The sequence below is a fragment of the Balaenoptera musculus genome, chromosome 3 (assembly GCF_009873245.2).
Source record: "Balaenoptera musculus isolate JJ_BM4_2016_0621 chromosome 3, mBalMus1.pri.v3, whole genome shotgun sequence".
In the NCBI taxonomy this organism is placed as follows: domain Eukaryota; kingdom Metazoa; phylum Chordata; class Mammalia; order Artiodactyla; family Balaenopteridae; genus Balaenoptera; species Balaenoptera musculus.
The window spans coordinates 124,355,533-124,381,360 of NC_045787.1; the positions used below are offsets into that span (position 1 = coordinate 124,355,533).

The 25,828-nt window shown below is 42.3% G+C and overlaps 1 protein-coding gene across 1 annotated transcript in view; it reads right to left on the reverse strand.

The window, feature by feature from the left end:
• SH3TC2 (SH3 domain and tetratricopeptide repeats 2) overlaps window positions 1-24,569 on the reverse strand; it is a 62,484-nt gene extending 37,915 nt beyond the window's left edge. The window contains exons 1-4 of the mRNA XM_036847720.1: window positions 24,443-24,569; window positions 7,534-7,632; window positions 3,974-4,101; window positions 705-810 (exon numbers count right to left, since the gene is read on the reverse strand). Of these exons, the coding sequence (XP_036703615.1) occupies window positions 705-810; window positions 3,974-4,101; window positions 7,534-7,632; window positions 24,443-24,494 (385 nt within the window). The 5' untranslated portion in view covers window positions 24,495-24,569. The remainder of the gene's footprint in view (window positions 1-704; window positions 811-3,973; window positions 4,102-7,533; window positions 7,633-24,442) is intronic.
• Window positions 24,570-25,828: the final 1,259 nt, after the last annotated feature.

Sequence of the window (25,828 nt, forward strand, 5' to 3'; positions counted from 1 at the left end):
AGCCAAGAGCCATCTTGACCCTCCACCCCTACACAAAATCGCTTCCTGTGTAAGTCTGCATGGAGCCCAGCATTTTCTAAGAGATGTAAAACATGCGTCAATTCAAGGGGCCTCCTCTTGCTTTGCTTGGTTTTTTTTTGCAATTGTAACTTTCCTATCATGAATTATTCTCCATGGAGAGGGTAGGTAAACTATTTCCCACCATATCGGTACTGGTGCTGTGCCCCAGTATCCTTCTTTACCTTCTAGAAAACCCTGCATCCTGAGGCCCCTTTAGCAGATAAGTCCCCCATATCTTTGTTTGACTTTTCCAAAAACATGGAACATGGATCTGGAACTTTTGAACAGCTACTTAGATCCTACTAGGAGGTGGTTTCTTTTCTTTTCTTTTTTTTGTTTTTAACCATCAATTTCTAATCTAGCTCTACTTTGAATCTAGTAGATGATCAATAACTGTTTGCCAGTTTTAATTGATTATCTAATACTCTCTTCCTGAAACAAAGAAGTGCTGAATGTGACATTTTAGAGCAATATTTGCTTTAGATTTAGTTCCAGGCAGTTTGTGATATTTCAAAGGTTAACCATCCATGTTAGACTCTACTGCTTTTAATTATCAGAGCCAGACCAATTCCTTAATGTCAAGCTCTGCAAATTGGCTGAACTGAGAAGCAGGTGCTCCTTTACCTGCCTGCTCCATGTCATACCTAAGTTCAGGTAGGTGGAGAACTTCCAGATTTCCTCCATGGTCTTGAAGGTAATGAGGAACTGGGCTTTTTGGGACTGGATACACACCAACCTGGCTGAGAGGTCCTGAGTAAAAAGAACAGTGAGTCAGCCTGGGATGACAAAAGCATCCTGTGAACAAGCTCACGTATATACAACACGCTGTGTATGAACTTCTTTTTTTGAGATATAATTGACATATAACATTGTATTAATTTTTAGTGTATAACATAATGATTCAACATATGTATAAATTTTGACATGATGGCCACAATAAGTTTAGTTAACATCCACCACATCACATAATTACAGATTCTTTTTTTCTTGTGATGAGAACTTTTAAGATCTATTCTCTTAGCAACTTTCAAATATATAACATAGTATTGTTAACTACAGTCACCAGGCTGTATGTTACGTCCCCAGGACTTTTTTACCTTATAACTGGAAGTTTGTACCTTTTGACCACTTTCACCAATTTTGGCATAGATTTTTTACATCACCAAAAAAAAAAAGGAAATAACCTAAATGTTCATCAATAGGAGACTGGTTAAAATGAATTATGGTTCATCCATACAATGGAATATTATGATATTATGCATCCATAAAAAAGAATAAAGAAGCTCTTTGTGTATTGATACAGGCTCCAAATATATACTGCTGAATGAAACAACAGCAGAAACAAAAAGGAACCAGAGTATAGAACTGTGTGCAGAGAATGTTATCTTTTGTGTTAAAAAAAAAAAAAAAGTATGTGTGAGAGGGTGGAGACTAAATCACAGAAGGCACCTTGGAAGCAAATTTGATTGTGAATCTATGTTTAATAATTATTTTTACGAAGCTAGCAAACAGAAAAACCAAACGACACAAAAATAAAAAGTATCCATAATCCCTCCTCCCAGAGATCATCAATGTTAACAACTTTGTGTATTAACTTTGAATCTTTTTTCTGTACATGAGTTTCTATGTAACTATTTTTATATAAATAGAATCACATTACTAAGTTGTTTATCCCTAAACAATGTTTTGTGAACCATCTCCCATGTCATTAAATAATCTACATTATTTTTAATGGTTACATATGCTGTTGTCACATTAACATAATTAATTCTTAATGTTTTCTTATGGCTAGACATTTGAGTTGTTTTAATTTTTTAACATCCTAAACAGTACTGTGATAAACATCCCATATCTAAATCTTTGTATGCACCCTTGATTGTTTTGACACAAGTGATTCCAAGAAATGTAATCGGGAATGCACATTTTCAATCCTAAAATGCAGGAGCCAAACTACCCTCCAGAAAGGTTGTACCAGTTTACACACTCACAAGCAGAGCAAGAAGGGACCTGTAACACCCACCCCCACCCCCTTTTTATTAAATACCTGAATAAAAAGGCCTGAATCACTGCCTAGACTTGGTTTTCCCCTAAAATCTTTTCTGCTTGTCCAAGCATCTCGACTTGACTATAACAAGTGATGATCAGAATGTCCCTCTCCCTCCAGGCCGGTCCTACCACCAGTGATCAACCCCTGGATCCCTGTCCTGAGGGAACCCTGGAGAAAGAAGAAGAGGATAGAAGGATCCAAGGAAAAGCCCCTACTTCTGCAAAGTCAGAACTCTGGGGTTCTCCCATACCAGGCCCCAGGAGGCCCCGGATCCTTGGAGGATGTAGATGCTGATAGTCAGGGAAGAGGGTCCTAAGTAAAAACTGATTTACAAGGAATTTACTACATGCCAGGCTCTTCAGCTAGAGTTTGATGAGCAATGCCTCATTTAACTTTTACAATAACCCTATGAAAGAGTGTAATTATAGGAGTTAACCCATTCTAAGATGCACTTTTATCACATTTCACCATTTCTGAAATAAAAGAAGAGGAAGTGTGGCATCATAAATAATTGGCAGCATTTATTTTCTTTCTTAAAATAGTGTGTTTATAATCAAATGGCACCTCACATTTAATAGAAAATGGCATTGTCCCTGTTTTATACTCAAGGATGCCAGGGTGCAGACAGGGTAAGTCAAGGGAGCTGTGACGCCCAAACTGGATCTCAGATCTAACTGACTCCAGGCCTCAGCTTTGGCCCACAAGCCTGCCCACTCAAGACTCAGCCCTGCAGGCCAGTTTGCACAACCAAACCCAGCTCTTGCCTGTGTCAAAAGCGACTCAAATTAAAAGAAACTCTATGGTGCCCGTTAGTAGCTAATGCCTCCAAGTTCCTGAATTCTGGAGATTTAAAAACAAAACGACTCTGCTATTTATAACATATCTACTATTTCTGGAGCACATCCCACCACCCAAGCACAACACCAAGCTCTCTACAGATACTATCTCATTTACTCCTCCCAACAAACCAAACACTATATTTTTTGTTACATGACAGATTAATAGAGTATGTTTCTCTTTTTAATTTGTATCAATTCATACAGAAACTGTAAAATAACTAGAACATACTAGTTTATTATGTAAAGCAATGTTCTCTCTCCCCCACCTCTAGTTGCAACAAATTTTAACCATTTCTGACTTTAGTTCTCCTAGTAAGTACCTCCTAAAGTATAAATAATTTAGTCATACCCTTCTTCCTTGGTTTAGCACTTGAAGATATTATCTACCTACTATGAAAGATGAGAAATTGGTTTATTTTATTGCCTTTTCCTCCTCTCATTCTAATATTTATAGCTATTAATTTTTGATTAGCAATTTTGGTACTTAAAAAAAGTACACTTACCAGTGGTTACCAGTGGCTGAGGAAAGGGGATAGAGGGGAGTTATTGTTTAGTGGGTACAGTGTTTTAGTTTGGTATGATGAGAAATTCTGGAATGGACAGTGGTGATGGTTACACAATAATGTGAATGCATTTAATATCACTGACTTGTTCAGTAAAAATTATTAAAACTGAAAATGTTATGTATATTTTATCACAATTTTAAAAAGTCAAATTCACCACATTTTTTAAAAAGTATACTTTATGAGGTAGGTATTATAACGATTCCCATTCTACAGAGGTTAAATAACTTGCTTAAGGTCAAAAAAATTAAGAGTGGCAGATTTTAAATGAAGTCTTCTCTGACTCTGACTCCAAGGCTTGACCCATTCCTGCTGAGCAGAGAATGTGTACATTTTTGTTCATTCAGTCAGTCAGATGTTTTCTTGAGGGCCGACTTTGTTCCTAGCACTGTCCTAGGTGTTGGAGAGTCTGTTGTGGACAGACACAAGGTGGACACAAGGTTGCACTGCTCTGCGAAGCTCACCTTAAACAATGCACGCACCTCCTGGTCCTCATTCTCCAGCGCCCAGAGCCGCCTCCTGGCTGCTTCTTGCAAGGGGCCATTTACACACCTCCTGGAGCGGCTCTTCACACTGAAGGAGAGCGTCAGATCTTAAAGAGAACAGAGTGAGAAAGATCAGGATGGAAATGCAGAAATAGGGAAGAAAGAATTAGATAACCCCCAATGTCTCCCACACCCAATCCCTAAATTGATGTTCTCATCAGAGATTACAAGTGATCTTAACAATTCTCTGAGCACATTCTTTAAACTTTCCTCCCCCAGAAGAAAAAAATGCTGAGGCCCAGAATGTTCTGGAATCACAGGAGTTGCTGCAGTTGGGTTGGTTATTTCTGTTTGTACAGAGTATATTCTGGCTCTGCCTGGCACTGAGGGAACAGTGCCACACAGAACCAGCTAGAACATATATTTCCTCCTGTGGATGATTCGTGAAAGTTTCCAAAGAATACTAATTTATCCATATTTATGGAAGTATATTTATATGTCAAATTTATCATATGTAATAGATATTATATACTACATGCATTATACATATACACATGCATTTCCTCTAACCTGCTTCTTTCTGATAATGGATTTGTTGTTTGTCAGGGTAAGCGGCTAATATATTAAAGTCTATCTTTAATATCTTCAAAATGCACATTCATTCAATACTGTGAACAGAGGCTGTTTTAGGTGCTGAGATACAGCAGGAAACAAAATAGACAAGGTCCTGTGCTCATGGAGCTTGTATTCTTGGCAAGTAACCAATTCCATGAACACAGTAATTGCAGATGGAGAAAAGTGCTATGAAAAAAAAAAAATGTTAATAGGGTAAAGAGACAGAGTGATGGAGCTGTTGGAGAGTGGATAGTGTTGCTGGGAAAGGCCACACTGAAGAGGTTCATCTTATAACTGCACTTTGCCATGTGTCTTCTTCAGACAATAAGTAGCAATCGCATTAATAATTATCAAACACAATGAACCTTCAAGGCAGCAACTAGATAAGCACAGAGGTCTGTCTTCTAGTCCTAACTTGCCAGGGCTTCTGCAAATTCCTGAGCACATCAGAGACGGCCCCTATCATGCTGGCCTGAGAACACAGGCAGCCTGCATTTCTGTCTTCCTGTCTTTAACCAAGAAGTCGTGGAAATGCTGTGGCTGCAGGCCAGCTCGGATACGACATGCCCAGCTGACCTGACATCGGTGAGAGCTTCGGGTGGATGTTTGTTCCACTCCATTCCTCCCTGGCCTGTGTTCTAATCTCATGCAAGCCCTCCATCTTCGGCAGTCCAGGTCCAACGTCCGTCTGGTAGCCTCACTGACCACTGATCTCTAGGAGGAGGTAAAGCCCAGGGAGGAGGAGCCACACAGACCTGGACTCGAGGCTCGGCTCTGCCTTTGTTAACTGCACCACCCTCAGCAGTTAATTACCTCTCTATGCTTGACTTTTCTAATTAGTAAGATAGCTTTTAGAGTACTATCCCACAGGGTTTTTAAGAGGCTTACTAAATGAGATTATGTGCATAAAGCATTTTGTTCAGTGCTGGGTGCATACTAAATGTTCAATACACACAAGAGCATTAGCTTTTGCCCCTTTCAACCCCCCACCCCAGTGCTCCAGCAGTTACTGCTAGTGGCCCCCATCTTGTTACAATGTAATTAACCTTGACACTAATTGATTCTGTGATTTCTGTTCACCAAACCTCCTGTCCTTTCAAAGCCTGATCTAAACTCCCCTCCAGAATCTGCCCAGGAAAAGCTCCTGATAAGTGACAGCCCCTTCAATGTGACTCTCCTTGCTATGTACTTGAATCCATGGTTATGGAACTCAAAAGACCTGGATTTAAATAAGCAAACTGCTTGTGGATCTCAACCAGTGAGAGCTGATACTCAGAGCAGCATCTCTGGGCCACTGTGTGATCCTACAGTGCCCTCTTTGGACAGGGAAATAAATCAAGTTCACTCTAGTCTTAGTATGAAGTACATTTTGTCATTTTTTTAATCCTTCTGAAAACCGGTGGTTTAGTCATGATAATGTAACTGATTGATTCTGTCTGGGACTCTTATTCATAAAGAAAAGGTTGGCAGTTGGAGTTGAGTCTCCCCTTCTCATATTATGACCTTCCTGAAAACAGCATCATGGCAGAAAATGCTGAAAGACGGACAGGTTCAGGTGGTTAAGCTTCACCTACATGTACCCTTTGTTCACTTGCCTTCATGCACTGATAAGACAAAATGCTGACTCCACTGTGTTCATGAGACAACAGATGGTGAGTGATTCAGCATTTTCAGGGATGGCCCAAGCTGACAGACAGATAAGCAGACTGATGCAACACCAAAAAACAGAGGGCAAGGTTTTTCTCATTGTCAACCAAGAAGTCTGACAGAATTTGAAATTGGGAAAAGAAAGAATCTTGCATGACATTACACTGTTTACATAGTGTATATCTTTCAAAACATTCATAATGCAAATCTTTTTTCACAAATCTCGATTTTGTATGCTGGATAAAAGTACATGTTTGGGAGGCAACGAAACACCCTGGTTACAAACAAGGACCAGGGATTGAATGCCTTTCTCATCACGTATTAACTGTGCAGCACTAGGGAAGTCACCTCCCTCTCTGAGTCCCTGTTTGCCATCTTTGAAATGCAGAGTGTGGTGCCACCTTCTAGAGGTGAGCATGTGAGGATGAGAAGTAGATGCAGGGATGACTTAGCATGTGCTTGGCATGTGATTTGTCCTCAAAAGTGGTCCCTGTTACTGGATAACAGAAACTGTATCTTCTACAGGTTTATCCTCAGAGTTTCCAGCACAAGGTTCAGCCCAGGTGTAGCTCTATCTCTGAGGATGGTTCTCTCTTTGCCAGCTTCACTGAAGTCTCTTAAGGGGAACACTGTGAAAGATATGTACTGAGAAAAAGATTTTTTCCACTTTAATTTCAAAATCTTTTTCTCCTTCTGAAAGATTCAGACAGACATCCTTCTGCTCAGCCAATCTCACCCCACATACTCAACCCTTTATTCACTTATTTATTTCACCAACTCTGTATAAGGTACTATTTTTGGTAGTATACAGAATACAAACATGACCTCCATGGACCTATTCAATTATTCATGTATTTATTTACCAAACATTTTCTGAGCACCAATTATGTACAAAAAACTCTTTTAGGTACTATGTAGAATACTTAATAATTCAAAAAATTACCCCTGCCCTTCAGCACCTTAAAAGCTATTTGATGATATACTTTATTTAACACAGCAAATACGCATGGAGCTCCTGATATGTGCCAGATTGTGAAGAACTCTGAGTGTTAGCTTGAGACGGCTTAGCTTAATCTTACAGGCAATGGAGAGCATTGGAAGATTTGTGAGCAAGTGAATATCATAGTCAAGGTCATGCTTACAAAGATGTATTTGATGGTGGTGCCTAGAAAGGATCAGAGGGAGGGAGTTTGCAGATGGGACTGATAAGGGGATTACTGTAATATTCTACATGGAAAATATTTTTTAAATAGGTTTTGTCTTTGGGGTTTAGATACCTGGAGTCATATTCTGTGGCAGGAAACATTTTTCCTTGTTTTCAGATGAGGATATAATCTCACTGGATATGGTTGGATCCTTGGAAGAAGTTCCTTTACCTGGAGGAGATCAAATGAAAGATCATTTGAGAGAATATAAGAAAGCTATAAGCAAGGATTGCAAGCTTTTATCAAGTGATCATTTTTTTCTCCAGGGCTGGTGGCCTAGAAGAACTCTAATTGTTATCACCATTGCCTAATAATTATTTAGTATTCAACTAAAGCATACTATCTCAATCCTACAGCAGCCTGGGTGTCCCCACTTTATTTAAAAAAAAAATTTCCCACCTACAGCTCAGACTGAGTCCCATGGCCTAGTATACTGAAGGTGTTCAATATATGCTGAGCCTACAAGGTCATTATAGATCTGACTACAGCAAGATGGATAATGGAAGTGCTGGAGCAGAGCAAGTGAGAATAGCATCATAAGGGAGGTGGATGGGGCATGGTTGTAATGGCCCTGAAATGTATGATTGTCCCCAGACTGCCCTTCTGTCTACCCACTATACAGAGTCCTGTATGGGACTTCTTTCTTCCCCAGCTCTCTAAAGTGTTCCTGTCTTTGCAGCTGTAAAATTGGAGTGAAAAGGAGAGGAAAGAAAATCATAGCATAGACTAGTGTTAAGGAGGAGGCTATTTTGATGGCATGGGGTTGAAAAGAGAAGAAGAGTACAGCAATAAAGCACAAGGCAGCAGGTAAAAACGAATAGAAGGGAAATTCACAAGTATTGATATGGGATGTGGGCCTCCTTCATGGTATCCTCAAAATACAACAAGAGAACTCAAGTTCTTAACACATTACTGTTGGTTACTCTGTTCTTTTGAACATGACACTGCTCAAGGACTCCACCATGGGGTCAGAAGATTATAAGCATTACCTGATACTGGAAATAGGGATTAGGAATCTTGGCTCAACCACCATTTGTCAGTCATTCATCTAACCATCCAGCTTCTTCAATTGTAAAATGTTGGTGGATCAAACTCAAGCAGACCTACCACGTTTGCATTCTGGACCTGTGTTTCTGTTGATGCAGCCCAAGAGTGATAACAGATGAAGTAATCACACTCCATCCAATCACTGCTGGTTAATGCTGACCCCAAATCCTCAAATTGCTGCCAGAAGTCTTTGCCTTCTTCTGTGCCTATACAGTGGGACTTTGAGACCCAAGCTGAGGATCTTCCATGTCTTCATAGCAGGAACAGTTAGCACTTTTTTGGGTAATGAACAGGGAATGAAATGGATTTTGGCTTGAATGGGCTGAAGGACAGGCCCATTAGCTCACAGCTCTTCATCTAGCAAATCTTGTTAGGGGTCAGTGCTGAAAGTTAGGCAGCTTAGCTAGGAAGCTGGCAGCAATGAGGCACAGTCTACCAGGATCATTTTGTCGTTCTGCCTCCAGGAACCAGAAGTAACTACAGCAAAAAGGCTCTGGCTTGGGAATCATGAGATATGAGTTTGCACAAATCAGATTCTCCGATAACATTAGTTAGGTAACATTGGTCAAGATACTTCATCCGTCCATTTTTTGAGATTTCACATTTCCCAGTCATAAGTGAGGGCTTGATGTAAATTAGTGTTTCTCAACCCTGGCTGCCTATTCAAATCCCCCAGGATGCTTTTAAAAAATATCAGTGCCTAGGCCTCATCTCCAGAAATGCTGATTTACATCGTTCATAGTGCTGCCCAGTCATGGGTATTTTTCTTTTTTTCTTCCCCCCTCCCCTAAAGAGCGGCGCGTGGCCTCACGGCGGGGCCAGCCCACCACTCACCAGAAGGCGAGGGGTTCTGCCCACACACGCTGCGGGGGCTACAGCGCACTTTGGAGGGGCGGCGGCAGGGAGGTCCGGCGCCCCAACGCTCCCTCTCGGATCGCTAGAGAAGGCTTTCCAACCCAGGGCGCGTCGTCCCCCAGTCCCCCACCCATCGTCTCCCTATCAGGCCCACGGACGCACTTCGGGAGATGCCAGTTCTCTGCTGCGGGGCGGGGGGGGGGGGCTCTTCCCGGCCGGTCACGATAGCTCACACTCCCGCGTGCAACCCCGGCGAAGAGGGAACACACGGCCAAGTCAGTCCCCCTGCACATATGAGGATGACCCCCACAAGGCACCTGCCCCTACGAGGGACACCGGCGTGCCTCCCTTATCACCTGGACTCCCCGAGAGAGCTGCTCACCAGACTCACCACCAGAGGGGGGACCCGAGGGGCTCACTGAGAACCGGAAGTGACGCCACCTGAGGGACGCCTGGAGCCAGCCAGGGGCACCGCAGGGAGTAGGCGGGACGCTCACGCACCGACGGGGGGCGCGTGGTGAGCTCTGGGACGCCTCGCGAGACCCTGCGAGAAGGAGAGGCTAGAGTGTCGGCTGCGTAAGTGGGCGCGGTCCGCCTGGCGCCCGCTCTGAGGCATGGGGCAGGAGACCGAGGTCCAGCGGGGTTCCGCACCACTGCCTTAAACAAGAGCAGTCCTGTTCGCCATGAACGTCCGTCCCTCGTCAGGCGCGACTTGGGCCCGGCCGGGAAGAGCTAGACAACACCACATCGATACAGGTATTTTTCTTAAGTTCCGCAAATGATTCTGATTTGAGCCAGTATTAAGAACCATACATCTGGTAGGATGAATTGGGAGATTGGGATTGACATGTATACACTGATGTGTATACAATGGATGACTAATCAGAACCTGCTGTATAAAAAAATTAAATTAAATTAAAAAATTTTTTAAAAAAAAGAACCATACATCTACATAAAGTTTTCACACTTTAATGAGTGTATGAATCACCTGGGGCTATTGATAAATTGCAGATTCTGCCTCAGTAGACGGAAGCCTGAGGTTCTTCATTTCTAACGTGCTCCCGGGTGACCATCCTGCTGGTCCCAGGATCGCACTTGGAGTGGCAGCCTGCTTCCTTACACTAGGACAGAGTTTGAAAACTGGTACACCAGAGGCCGCAGGCCACAGAAAACCCACAAACATTTTTCTTTTTTCTTTTCTTTTTTTCCCCCTGCACAGTGAATTTTTTTTTTTTAAACAGGAGAAAAACAGAGAGATTTTATTTAACATATGTCTTATATAATGTGAAAGTCCACATGAGGAAATGAAGATCTAAAGAAGGGGGAAAACCTAAAGGATTTTATACTAGGTTGAAGAAACACAAGCAATTGAGGAAAAGTAAAATATTGGGAGAGGCTAAAGGAATTTAAGAATTATTTTAACAAGCTGTTGGGGTTTTTTTTGTTTTTTTTTTAACATCTTTATTGGAGTATAATTGCTTTACAATGGTGTGTTAGTTTCTGCTACCGCACAGTGAATTTTTAAGGTTTAAATTGCTCTACATCATTTAGAAATCAGGATGTTTTACATAACCCAGATGCTTGGCTTTGCTTTGAAAACTGGAAAAACTATAGTCTGGGACCCTCATGCTTATCTGGCAACAGTCAGCTGGGACTGAGTGCTCGCTGCCACCACTATGGGGCATTTGTCCTCTGGCTATCACGGTCCCCAAACTGCCAGCTCACGTATTTACACCCAGCCCTGGCAAACTTTGTGAGTCTGTCCCTGTTGTAAGGCTCCATGAGAAGAGACAATGGCCTGAGGACCATGAGGGCCTGTGGCATGAGCCTACCTTGAAGAAGGAAGTTCATGATGGTGACCCTGGTTTGGGGGAGAGGGTAGGGCGCACAGCTCTTAAAGGACACGTGAGGTTTAGAGCAGAAAATCGCAGTTTTGCAGAATGTGATTTGTGGATAGTCTGCATCAGAATTATTTAGTTGCTTGTTTTTTAAAAGATACCTGTACCAAAAAAAACTTGGAGTAAAAGAAGAGTGTTTGCATGACTTGGGGTAGCCAGCAATTTCCTAAACAGAATGGAAAAAGTACTACCCACAAAAGACATCATGGATAGATTGGAATACGGTAAATGCCCTACATATGAATCTTCAAGTTGTGAACTTTCAAACATGCGAACGTGCCCAGAGAAAGTACAAAGAGATACAAGAGGAAAAAGAAGTAACTGAAGAACCAAAGAGTTTCACAATGCAGGAAATGGCAAGGGGCTTTTCTTTATTTGAGGAGGCAGTGTTAGTTTTTGAGGCACAGGACCCGAACGTAGAACGGTACACGAAGGTTGCAGCAGCTGTTTAGAATGCAATCCAGTGGTACTGTGTCATCTAGGATGAGAAAAGAGGAGCTACTACCCAGACATCACTGGATCATTTTTTCAAGAGGATAGACAGAATTGAATCCAGCAAGGAACCAGAAGCTGTGCCATCAATGTCAGGTGTGAGTGAAATTGCAGCTTGCCTTCTGTCTCCTATTGCTGACGATCCTTCAGCTCTACCATCTCCCACCTCCTCCCTCTCCTCCAGTCAGTAACTCTTCTTGCCTGTTCACTCGATGCCAGCCCCTGTATGCCAGCTGTTGTACTGTACTACTGTACTTTTCAAGGTACTGTACTGTAAGATTAAAAATGGTTTCTTTATTTTTTGTGTTTGTTTTTTATGTATTATTTTTGTGAAAAGTATTATTAACCTATAACAGTACAGTACTATATAGCTGATTGTGTTAGTTGGGTACCTAGGCTAACTTTGTTGGACTTACGAACAAATTAGACTTACAAACTTGCTTTCAGGACAGAACTCATTCGTATGTAGGGGACTTACTGTACATTAAAAGCAAATCTTCTGTTAGTCAAAAGATGTAATTAAGAGAGCGAAAAAGGAGACAGAATAGAAGAAACTATAGACAATATGTGTATTCATCAGAGAATTTAAATCCAGAATATATAAAGAATGCTAAAAATATTTAAGAAATAGATGGGTAACCCACTAGAAAAATGGGCAAAACCTTGAATAGGCATTTCACCAAAGATAATATCCAAACAGCCAGTAGATTTATGAAAATTTTCTCAAGTTCATCAGGGAAATGAAAATTAAAACCACAGTGGAACACCTCTACACAGATTGGCAAAAATGAAAAAAACAGGTAAAGCCAAGTGTTTGTAAGGATACACAGCAACCAGAACTCTCATATACTGCAAGTGTGAGAATAAATTTTGAAAATTTTCACTTTGGAAAACTGTTTGACAGTATCACTTCAAGCTGAACATATGCATAGGTACATATGCATAAGATTCAGCAGTTCCACTCCACTATTATCCCAAATAATACATACATGTGGTCACAAGAATATATCTACTAAAATACTCAGAGCAGTAGTAATTCATAACAGCCCAAACCTGGCAACGACTCAAATGTCCATCTACACTAGAATGGATAAATAAATGATGACATATACAATTAAATACAATATATCAATGAGAAGTAATGAATTACAGCCACAGGAAGCAGCATAGTCGGATATATTCACCTTGTGAAAATTCACCAGCTGTGTACATATAATTTCATGTACAATTCTGTATGAATGATAAATTTCAATAAAAAGATGAATTTTAAAATATTCCTGGAGCCTTCTCACTTACTCCCTTGAGAATATCTAGGGGTAGAGTCTGGAGACATGTATTTTCACCTAGCACTTTGAGGATTTCTGATGTTCTCTATAGTGTGAGACTCTCTAGAGTAGAAAGAGCTAATTCACCAATTGTTCTGGGACCCATGAGCCAGAAGACACCTTCTTGAGAAACAGTGAAGAATCTGGAAAATCAGAGGGAGCTCTATAATGTGAAGAACAGTTAATAGTTGCACAGGGATTTACAGTTTACAGAGCTCTTTTAAACATGGAATTATATTTCAGCATGAAAGATTTGAAGACTTGAGCTGGGCCTTGAAAAAGAACCAGAGACCACAACACGGAACTATCATATCAGGGAGTGGCCAAGATGGTGGAGTAGGAAGACCCTGAGCTCACCTCCTCTCACAGGCACACCAAAATTAGAACTATTTACAGAGCAACTATTTATGAGAAAGACCAGAAGACTAGCAAAAAAATCTTCTACAACTAAAGATATAAAGAAGAAACAAGACACAGTAAGACAGGTAGGAGGAGCAGAGGCATGGTCTCGTCAAGTTCCATACCCCAAGGTGGGCAACCCACAAACAGGAGGATAATTACAATTACAGAGGTTCTCCCCAAGGAGTAAGGGGTCCAAGCTCACACTGGACTCCCCAGCCCAGGGGTCCTGCACCAGAAAGCAAACCCCCAGAACATTTGGCTTTGAAGGCCAGTGGGGCTTATTTTCAGGAGTCCCAGAGGTCTGAAGGAAATAGAGACTCCACTCTTAAAGGGCACACACAAAATCTCACATTCTCTGGGACCCAGGAAAGAGGCTACCGCTTGGAAGGAGCCTGAATCAGACCTACCTGATTATCTTGGAGAGCCTCCCGGAGAGGTAGGAGGCAACTGGAACTCACCATGGGGACATGGACAATGGGGACAGCCATTTTTGGGATCTTGTTCTATCATGAGGACACTGGTACTGGCAAGCACCATTTTGGAATTTCCCTCTAGCTTATTAGTGCTGGACCTGGCCCCACCAGCAGCCTGTCAGTACCAGTACTGTGATGTCTCAGGCCATGCAACAGGCCAGGCAAGGACACAGCCCCACCCATTGGCAGGCTGGCGGCCGTAAGACCCCTTGAGCTCATAGCCACCCCAGGACCTGGCCCTGTCTACCACAGGGCTGACTCCAGCTGCAGGATCCCCAGGCCCTGCAGCCAGAGACCCCAGGACCCAGCTCTGCCCACCAGTGGTCCAGCACTAGCCCCAGTACCCAGCCTTACCAACCCATGGGCAAGTACCAGCCCTGGGATCCCCTGGGCTCCGACCATACCCACCATCTGGCAGACATCAACCACAGCACCACTATAGCCCTGCAGCCTGCCATGTCAGGACCCAGCCCATGCACTAGCAGGTCAGCACCAGGCCCAGGACCCCATGGGACCCAGCCTTGCCCACCAGAAAGTCAGCACCAGCACTGGGACCCTCCAGGCCATGGCCCCACCATCTAGCAGGCTGACACCAGCTCTGAAATACCTTGGGCCCCTCAGCCAGCCATCAGAGGACCAAGCTCTTCTCACCAGTGGGCCAACACTAGCTTAGGGACACCCCAGATCCTGCAGTCAGCAATGTAAGGAACCAACCCTGCTCAACAGCAGGCTAACAATAGATCCAAGACCCCTGACCCTGCAATCACCCACCCAGAACCCAGCTCCACCCACCAGCACTAACCCCAGCACCACTGGGGCTCCACAGCCAGCTGCCTCAGATTACCCAGCTGTGCCTACCTGTGACCTGGCAACCAACCAGACTGGGGCCAGCCATACCTACCAGACTACCCCAGTAGTCAGCCTGCCACAACAGAAGAACCCATGCAACCCACATAGGGGGCACCCCTAGATCATATAGCTCTGGTGACCAGAGAGGAGTGCACTGCTGGGACACATAGGACATCTCCTACAGAAGGCCACTACTCCAAGGTTGGGAAATGTAGTTAACCTATCAAATGCATAGAATTTCTTTTAAAAAAGCAAATTGGGCAAAATGAGGCAACAGAAGAATATATTCCAAATGAAGGAACAAGATAAAACCCCAGAAGAAGAACTAAGTGAAGTGGAGATAAGCAATCTACTAATAAAGAGTTCAAGGTAAGGATCATAAAGATGTTCAAGAACTCAGGAGAAAATTGGATGAACAGAGTGAGAAGTTAGAAGTTTTTAACAAAGGGTTAGAAAATATAAAGAACCAAACAGAGATGAAGAATACAATAACTGATATAAAAAATACACTAGAAGGAATCAACAGTGGATTATATGACATAGAGGAAGAGATCAGTGAGCTGGAAGGCAGAGTAGTGGAAATCACTCAAGCTGAAAACAAAAAGAAAAAGGAATGAAAATTAATGAAGACAGTTTAAGAGACCTCTAGGACAACATCAAGCATACTAACATTCATGTTAAAGGGGTCCCAGAAGGAGAAGAGAGAGAGAGAAGGGAGCAGGGAACATAATAGCTGAAACCTTTTTAACCTGGGAAAGCAAACAGACATCTAGATCCAGGAATCACAGAGAGTCCCAAACAGAATCAACCCAAAGAGAACCACACCAAGACACGTTGTAATTAAAATGTTGGAAATCACAGATAAAGGGAGAATATTAAAAGGGCAAGAGAAAAACAACAAATTACATACAAGGAAAGTCCCATAAGGCTATCAACTGACTTTTCAGCAGAAACTCTGAAGGTCAGAAGGGGCTGGCACAATACATTTAAAGTGATGAAAAGGAAAAACCTACAACCAAGAATACTCAACCTGGAAAGGCTTTCATTCAGATTTGATGGAGAGATCAAAAGTTTTACAGACAGGCTTCCCTGGTGGCGCAGTGGTTAAGAATCTGCCTGCCAATGCAGGGGACACGGGTTCGAGCCCTGGTCTGGGAAGATCCCACATGCCGCAGAGCAACTAAGCCCGTGAGCCACAACTACTGAGCCTGCACGTCTGGAGCCTGTGCTCCGCAACGGGAGAGGCCACGACAGTGAGAGGCCCGCGCACCGCGATGAAGAGTGGCCCCCACTTGCCGCAACTAGAGAAAGCCCTCACACAGAAACGAAGACCCAACACAGCCAAAAATAAGTAAATAAATTTTAAAAAAAAAGGAAAAAACTCAACTATATATAAAAAAAAAAAGTTTTACAGACAAAAGCTAAAAGAGTTCAGCACCACCAAGCTTTACAAGAAATTTTAAAGGGACTTCTCCAAGCAAACAAGAAAAGGCCACAACTAGAAACATGAAAATTACGAAAGAAAAAAGCTCATTAGTAAAGGCAAACATGCAGTAAAAGTAGTAACTCAACTACATATAAAGCTAGTAGGAAGGTTAAAAGAAAAAAGTAGTAAAATCATCTGTAGCCACAATAAGTAAAGAATACACAGTACAAAAGTTATATGTGTGTGTGTGTGTGTATAAATGCCTCATGGTAACCATAAACCAAAAATCTACAATAGATACACACACAAAAAAGAGATACAAACACAAACATAGTACTAAAGATAGTCATCAAATCACAAGAGAAAGGAACAAAAGAAGAAGAAAGAAACAAAAAAGAACTCCAAAAACAATTAACAAAATGGCAATAAGTATATACCAATCAATAATTACTTTAAATGTAAATAGACTGAATGTTCCAATCAAAAGACATAGAGTGGCTGAATGGATACAAAAACAAGACCCATACATATATGCTGCCTACAGGAGATTCACTTCAGATCTAAAAACACAAACAGACTGAAAATGAGGGAATGGAAAAAGATATTCCATACAAATGGAAATGAAAAGGAAGCCGCAGTAGCAAAACTTATATCAGACAAAATAACTTTAAAAAGCAAACACCGTAACAAGAGACAAAGAAAGGCACTACATAATTAACAAGGGATCAATCCAACAGGAGATATAAAAATTGTAAATATATATGCATCTGACAGTGGAGCACTTAAATACATAAAGCAAGTATTAACAGACATAAAGGGAGAAATGACAGTAACCCAATATTACTAGGGGGCTTTGACACCCCACTTATTTCAATAATAGACAAATCATCTAGACAAAATCAATACAGAAATACTGGGCTTAAATGATACATTAGACCAGATGAACTTAGTAGGTTTATATAGAACAGTCCATCCAAAATCAGCAGAATACACATTCTTTTCAAGTACACATGGAACATTCTCTAGGATAGATCACATGCTAGGCCAAAAAACAAGTCTCAGGAAATTTATGAAAATTGAAATTCTATCAAGCATCTTCTCTGACCACAACACTGTAAGACTAGAAATCAACTACAAGAAATAAAAACCTGCAAAGAGCACAAACACATGGAGGCTAAACAGTATGCTACTAAACAACCAGTGGATCACTGAAGAAATCAAAGAAGAAATCAAAAAATATCTGGAGACAAATGAAAACTAAAACACAATGATCCAAAATCTATGGGACACAGCTAAAGCAGTTCTAAGAGGCAAGTTTATAGCAATACAAGCCTACCTTGAGAAACAAGAAAAATCACAAATAACCTAGCCTTATACCTAAAGGAACTAGAAAAAGAAGAACAAACACAACCCAAAATTAGTAGAAGGAAAGAAATCATAAAGATCAAAGCAGAAATGAATGAAATAGAAACTGAAAAAACAATAAACTAAGAGCTTGTTCTTTGAAAAAATAAACAAAATTGATAAACCTTTAGCCAGATTCATCAAGAAAAAAAGAGAGAGGGCCCAAATCACAAGGAAAAAAATTTTTTCCTTTTCTTTAATTTTATATCTGTAGGAAATGATGGATGTCCACTAAACTTATTGTGGTAATCAGTAGTTCAAATCATCATGCTGTACACCTTAAATTTGTACAGTGCTGAATGTCAATTACATCTCAATAAAACTGGAAATAAACTATCATAGAATAAAGTACTTTAGGAAAAATGTATGATTTTTTTAAAATGACAAAGGAAATAAACCAAAAGGTCCATGATAGATATTGCTGGGTCACTTTTAACCATTTTTTCTATACTTTTGTCTACTTTCCAAATATTCTGTAATGGACATGCTTTGTTTTCTAAAAATAGAGGCAGGTAGAAAAGTGGCTAGGAAAAAAAATCTGCAATCAGGTAGTTCTGGACTCAATCCCTGGCTTCCTCATTAGCCATGTGACCCATGTAAACCTAGTCTATGTCATTCAGATGGGGCTGACTCCATCCCTAGCTCCAAAAGTGGACACATGACTCAAGTGTAAGCCAGTCAGGTTATGCTGTACCGTGGCCAGATGACCAAAGTTAAGCCGATGAGAACTGGTCCTAGGACTCCCCTTAGACCTCTTCAGGAAAAGATTCCTTTCCACTGCACTTGAAGCTGTGAATATGACAGTCTGGAGCTGTGGGGCCCACCACAGGGAGAAAGTTTGCCTGAGGTTGAGGCCAACCCAGTACAAACAGAGCTTAGGAAAGATAACTTCCAGATAATATCATTTGAATATTTTGACCCAGGCATACCTGAAACAAACAACCCCTGAACTTTTCATTTATGAATCAATAAATTACTTTCTGGAAGCTAGTTTTATTTTTATTATTATTATTGGTCAGAGAAAGATACTAACACTCAATTCAAAAAAACACAGAGATTTATTTAAAAACTGCCAAACTAGACCTAAATAGACCTTTCTCCAAAGAAGACATACAGATTGCCAACAAACACATGAAAGGATGCTCAACATCGCTAATCATTAGAGAAATGCAAATCAAAACCACAATGAGATAGCACCTCACACCGGTCAGAATGGCCATCATCAAAAAATCTACAAACAATGAATGCTGGAGAGGGTGTGGAGAAAAGGGAACCCTCTTGCACTGTTGGTGGGAATGTAAATTGATACAGCCACTATGGAGAACAGTATGGAGGTTCCTTAAAAAACTAAAAATAGAACTACCATACGACCCAGCAATCCCACTACTGGGCATATACCCTGAGAAAACCATAATTCAAAAAGAGACATGTACCACAATGTTCATTGCAGCCCTATTACAATAGCCAGGACATGGAAGCAACCTAAGTGTCCATCGACAGACGAATGGATAAAGAAGATGTGGCACATATATACAATGGAATATTACTCAGCCATAAAAAGAAACGAAATTGAGTTATTTTTAGTGAGGTGGATGAAGCTAGAGTCTGTCATACAGAGTGAAGTAACTCAGAAAGAGAAAAACAAACACCGTATGCTAACACATATATATGGAATCTAAAAAAAAAAAAAAAAAGGTTCTGATGAACCTAGGGGCAGGACAGGAATAAAGATGCAGATGTAGAGAATGGACTTGAGGACACAGGGAGGGAGAAGAGTAAGCTGGGACAAAATGAGAGAGTAGCATTGACATATACACCCTACCAAATGGAAAATAGATAGCTAGTGGGAAGAAGCTGCATAGCACAGTGAGATCAGCTCAGTGCTTTATGACCACCTAGAGGGGTGGGATAGGGAGGGTGGGAGGGAGATGCAAGAGGGAGGGGATATGGGGATATATGTATACATATAGCTGATTCACTTTGTTATACAACAGAAACTAAGACAACATTGTAAAGTAATTATACTCCAATAAAGATACTAAAAAAATAATATAAAATTGACTTTGGCACAGAAAAATAAAAAAAACAACTGCCAAACTGCTTTCCAAAATGGCTGTACCATTTTGCATTTTCATCAGCAATGTGTGAAGGTTCCTGTTGCTCCACATCCACATCAACACTTGATAGTATCAGTCTTCTTAACTGTAGCCATTCTAGTAGGTTTGCAGTTTTATCTCATTGTTTTAATTTATACTTCCCTAATAACTAATGATGTTGAATATTTTTTCACATGCTTATTTTCCATCCCTGTATTTTCTGAATGAAAGTGTCTGTACATTTTAATTGGGTTGTTTACCTTCTCATTACTGAGTTATAAGATTTTTTAAAATATTCTGGATACAAGTGTCAGATATGTGGTTTACAAATATTATCCCCCAGTCTATGGCTTCCTCTTTATTTTGTTGGTCGATTTATATAGGTGATAGAAAAGCAGGATTACTGGTAAAGAGCTCAGCAGGATAGGGGTGAATTAACTTTACATGCACATGAGCTGACAGAGGACATACTGGAGAGGTGAGTGGTCATGGGGCTAAAATGGATAAATATGGTAGAGTCAGGATAGGGAGAGTATTTTAAGGAAGGCAGAGGAATTTAGATTGGATATAGCAAGCAATAAATTTGGAGCTATGAAACATTCTTGCGCATAGGCGTGGCAAAGCAAAAGTGGAAATTCTACCTGGGATAGCACAGGAAGGACAGAGAGAGGCAAGGAGGAGAAGCAAGGAGAAGAGCTGAAAAATTGTATGGCAGTCCACGGGTGTGAGTGTGAGAATATGGACTGTGATCTTGGTAAATGAGAAGTCAGGGAATAAAGTGAATGACACTATATTTTAAAGTTAGAAAAGGGAAGGCATCTTGACATTTTAAATATGAGAGATAAAGATGAGGAGAGACAATAATTACAGAAAACGAATATTTGAAGGGAATAAAAGACCGTTGAGTTCCACTCCTAATTTTACTGTTGAGAAACTAAGGCCCCAGAGAGGAGTAATGATTTTACCGGGGTCACACAGCAAGTCAGCAATAGAGTCAGAGGCCATCCAGATCGTTGGGTGCAGACCTTGCCAGTTCCACTACATAAACCCAACCTCAGAACGCTGAGATGTAAGGTTTCCAACTTGGGAAATATTTCACTCACAGAAACTTGCTGGAAATGAGAATTCACTCCTGTTTCTCCTCTCTCAGTCTCTCCTTGATCCCACCCATCCACCACCACTCCCAACTTTAAGAAGATAACTAAACAGTAAACATTTCCCTGCATTCTTTTTTTCTCCACCCACATTTTTTTTCTTTGACCTGACAAGCATACAACCATCAATTTTTATGATGTAAACCCACATTGTCCTTGTTGGAACAAACACCAAATTAGAATTACTGCTACATTTATCTACATGAATATATCTTAAATCATAATGTTGAGCAAAACAAAAAAAGCAGTTTGCATAATGATATCATTTTAAGTTTAAAAATCTTCAAAATAAATTCTTTGCAATGATACGAGTACACAAATATGTAATAAAAGCACAAAACCACTCAATTCATGAATGTGATTAATTTGGGGGAGGGAGAGTAGGTAGTGAGATTGGGAAGAACTACCAGGGGACCCTAATTGTATCTGTAATCTTTTATTTTTTCGAAAAGTAAAAGAAAGAAAGAAAGTTCTGAAGCTAATACGACAAAAAGTAGAAATTTGCATATTGTTCTCATAGTCTCTATTATCAGTATGTTCAAAGCGCCTCACGAGTTTTTTAAAGCTCAAATGTGAAGCATCGTTTACTATTGTCAGCATTCACCCCCCCATCTCCTATAATTTTACCGATGATTCATATTTACCAAAAAGGTTGAAAGGAAAGTTACAAACAACAGCAATCAATGTAGGCAAATGTATCTCTCCCACATCCTCTGTTTAAGGGTGTAAGTCTGCCAGATGTCTTCAAGATAGTGTTGAAAGATAAGGGGGCAGTGCTAGAAGCTTTTAGACCAACAAATCTTGACATGACTTGCTCTGTGATCCTAAGTGAGCAACTGTAGTTTAACAGTGGCAAGAATTTCCAGGGGTCCAGAAGCCAGAAATCATGACAGTTACTAGAAACCCACCCCCTGCCCACATGCAATCAGGAGATTTATGTGAGTAAGTAAGAAACATCACGGAAACAGATGCTGCAGGCAGAGTCCATGTGTGAGAATGCAGCACACCTGGGGGGTGTCAGGGACAGTGTTTGTCATTGTGTCACAGGAAGGCAAACCAGCTGGGCAGCTGTCCAGGGCTTAGTACTGTCAAGCCTTCTCCTTTCCTGCCTCCCTAACCCCTGAGGACTGTTGGTCCTCACTGTTTACTCCCACTGAAACACAATGACTGAAGCAGCCAAAGAAGCAGGAGCACAGACTCCTACTCCAGTGGAGTAAGGAATAGGAAGAAGGGATGTGGGAGTGGTCCCTATTAGCTGACAATAAAACAGCCCACAATTACTGAGGGTTTATCAGAAGCCAGACACTGTGCTAAACCCATGAGATGAATTATCTGATTTAATCTTCACAAAAGCTCCGTGTGATAGATACTATCATTAGATTCATTTTACAGACAGGAAAACTGAGGTTCGAAGAATATGAGACTTGCCCAAAGTCACACACTATTAGGTCACTCCAGCATGTGTCTCATACTTTGTTCCATTTCTTTAGGGTAAATGGGGGAACCTAGAAGGGGATGTTTACAACAGCTGGCCTCAGACCTATGACACCATATCATCCTCCCTAGGGAAATCCCCTGACAAGTACAGAAAATAGTTTGGGGAGGTGGCATGAAAAGCCTCAGTAGAAACAAATATCAGGCTGACTCCTGGTGAAAAAGTGAATCCAGGATGCCAACCAATTCAACAGCAAAAATCTGGTGAAACAATAAGGTAATTGAATGATAGTATTATAAGAACTTTGAGGATGTTTTCTTCAATGTTGGTTGGTTGGCTGGTTGGTTGGTTTTGAGCTGCAGAATTCTTTTACATGAAATCTTGGGTTGAACAACAGGATGTCAAACAGGAGCAGAGCTGCTCCAGCTGAAGCTGGGTGTCAGGGACTAGGAGCAGAGCTCCCTAAGATACCTTCACAGGCTGAGTTAACCCCCTCATTTTATAGATGAGAAAAGGGAGACCTAGAGAGAGAGCATGATATGCTAGGGTCATAGAGATGTGATTAATGTGCCTTGTTTTATTTATTGTGCTTAATTAACTGTGTGCCAGGTTGTTTTAACTGTTTCACATGTAGACTTAATCCCTACCACAACCCTATGAGGAAGGCATAATTATATCATAAAATCTACAGGTGAGGAAACTGAAACACAGAAAGGTTAAATAAATTGCTCAAGCCAAATCAAAGAACTAAGATCAAATCCAGACACTCTGGCCTCAAAGGCCAGGTGATTAACTGTGAGGATGCCTGCCTAAGAGGAGGTAGGCTGTGTCAGATCTAGAACCCAGGTCCCTGCCTTACAGACCGGTGGTCCTTCATGTTCCCACAGCCCCCATGCAACGTCTGCTCCCATGGGGTGCAATGACAACAGGATTTAGGGGGAGGGTCTGAAAAGTATATACATCTTAGAAATCTGGAGAAGCTTTCTTCCAGATTTGTTTCCTAGCTGAAGGTCATGCCTTTGTGCCAAGGGCATTTGCTTGCTTGTAAAGTCTAGGGTGGCTTAGTCTGGGAGTCTCTCCCTGCTGGAGGTACCAAGGTGCCTAGGCTGAGACTTCAAGCAGAGGAAGCAGAACGTGGCTGCTTCAGATTCGCTTTAGGAACCTCTAGTGCCTTCCATGTTGTCGAGCCCAGGTCACAAGCCTACAGGGGGAAGTCATCTCTCAGAGAGTAGAAGGCCTTAGCTAGAGGTTCTCCTGGGCTCCCCCTCCAAGGAAACATGGCAGTGCTCCAGGAAGATACGGGATCCTAACAAGGGTTAGGAATGATTTCTTGGTGTAATGCTCTTCTGTCTCCCAAACAAGTCCTCCCCCAAAGCCACCACTCATCCTGATAAATGCCATACATGAGACCACAGGGCCTCACCTTGGTCTTGCTGTGAAAAGAAGCGAGGAGCTTGCATTAAGGTGACCAACAACCCCAGTTTGCCTGGGACTGTCCCGGTTTTAGCACTGAATGCATCCTGGGAAAGCCCTGGGTCCCGGTGAAACCGGCAAGGTTGGTCACCCTGTGTCAAGTCTCAGATGACTTGACGATTGTTAGAGCAACAACTCTGTGACCTCAATTTGACGTAAAAAAAAAAAAAAAGAAAGAAAGAAAAATCACACTATAACAGGTAGGAGGCAGGAAACTGCCTGTTTTTCTCCAGTAACATTAACCCTGACAAAAATAGGGTTGAGTGGCTTAGGCCAAGTTTTTGACCGCTCCTGGGCCCCAGAGGAACTAACTGCCTGAGCTTTCTTCCTGAACTAGGGAATCTTGGGAAGAAAGGAAGGAAGGGCTTAGTCACACCCTGGGAATGGCAGCCAAAAGCAGCACTCTCTCCTCCTCCTAGAGCAAGCTCAAAGCCTCTTTCTTCAGGAAAAGTAGATGCTTCCCAGGCTTCACTCCCTTTTCACAAAGCCAGAATGACAAATACTAAGTGAGGAAGGGAGAAGAAGAAGCCAGAAAGTACAACCATCTCCCCATCTTTAGAAGAATAGCTCCCCCAACCCAGCAGATCCCTAAGCCTTCACTGGACCCACCACCTCAGCCAAGCCACAGGCCGGGGCCCCCCAGGAAACTCACCTGGCCCCCAGGACAGACTCGGCTCCCAAGGGATGCAGAAGCAGCCACCCATGTGTGCACCATCCTCCCCGGGCCAAGGCCCCTGGGAACACCAGCCAGAGGAGCACTGGGAGGGGACAGCCTCCCAGCGGTGTCCCTCCTCCCGCCTCCTCCCTGGCACACGAGGGACCAAGTCCCGCTCAATGCACAATGCAGCCTTTGATATCCTGGCTGCGGCAGCAGGCCCGGGGAGGATGGGAGGGGCAGCCCAGCCCTCAGGACCCGTAGTCCTTGCACTGTCAGGCCTCTGACTGGGGAGCGGAGCTCCTCCCTGCCTCTCTACAGATTGCTTCATGCCTATCAGGCTGTGGCACATTCCACACATTCTAGGATTGAGATACACAGTTAGGTTCTTGTGGGGGTGGATGGGGTGGGGGGGCTGCGGGGGGAGGAGGAATCAAGGCTGCTGCTGTTCTTGCTCCCTCCCTGACTGGCTTGGCCCACACTAACTTGCCTGCTACTGGGAATGGGCTCCCCACCCATCCTCTCTGTGCAAACACCTCCCTTGGCTATCTGGGTGAAGCTGGACCTGTGGGCGCAGCATCTTACTGCACCCCCAGCAGCATCAGTAAGCCAACGCCCAGCCCTGGCTCCCAAAGTCTTGGTCAGAAGGAATCCAGGAAATCTCCTGATGTAGCCCAGCATCTTACAGATAAGAGGATGGAGGATCAAGTATGTTAAGGCCACAAGTATGCACAAAAAATGGGTCACACCAGACCAAACTCTTTTCCATTTTGGATAAGGAGCAGAGCAGGGGGATGCAGTTGATACACTATGGCTGAATTTCAGAAAACCTCCCATGACATCTCTTAAAGGAGACGGAGAAAATATAGCTGAATGCCAACAATGTTAGAGGCGTGACTGATCCAACAACCTAGCTCAAGGATCATTAAGTACTTACTGTTTCCTTAATGCCCAAAGCAAAGGTTGGTGGTGAGTGGTCCCAAGAGTGAGGAGGTGTGGCCTAGGGAAGGCAAGGGTCCTGACTTGCAGGCTGCTTGGAGGCTGAACTTGCGATTAGTCTCACCAGCACTTTAAGGAGGGAGGTGGCCTGGTCAAGGTTATATTCTGGCAGGAGTACTGGGATGAGAGTGTGAAGGATAGCCTAGGGGTCAGTCTCACTGGAGTGATCAGGGGTGTCCACTGCACATCCCAGCTCAGCCCCAGGTGACAGGGCCATGTCTCTGAAGTCTGGCTTCAATTTCAGTGCTTACCTGTCTTGACTCCTAGTGACTGAGTGTTCACTATAGGTCAGGCACTTATCATACACTATTTCATTTAAATCCCATAACAGCCCCATAATATTAGCATTATCATCTCTATTTTATAAGTGAGAAAGCTAACGCA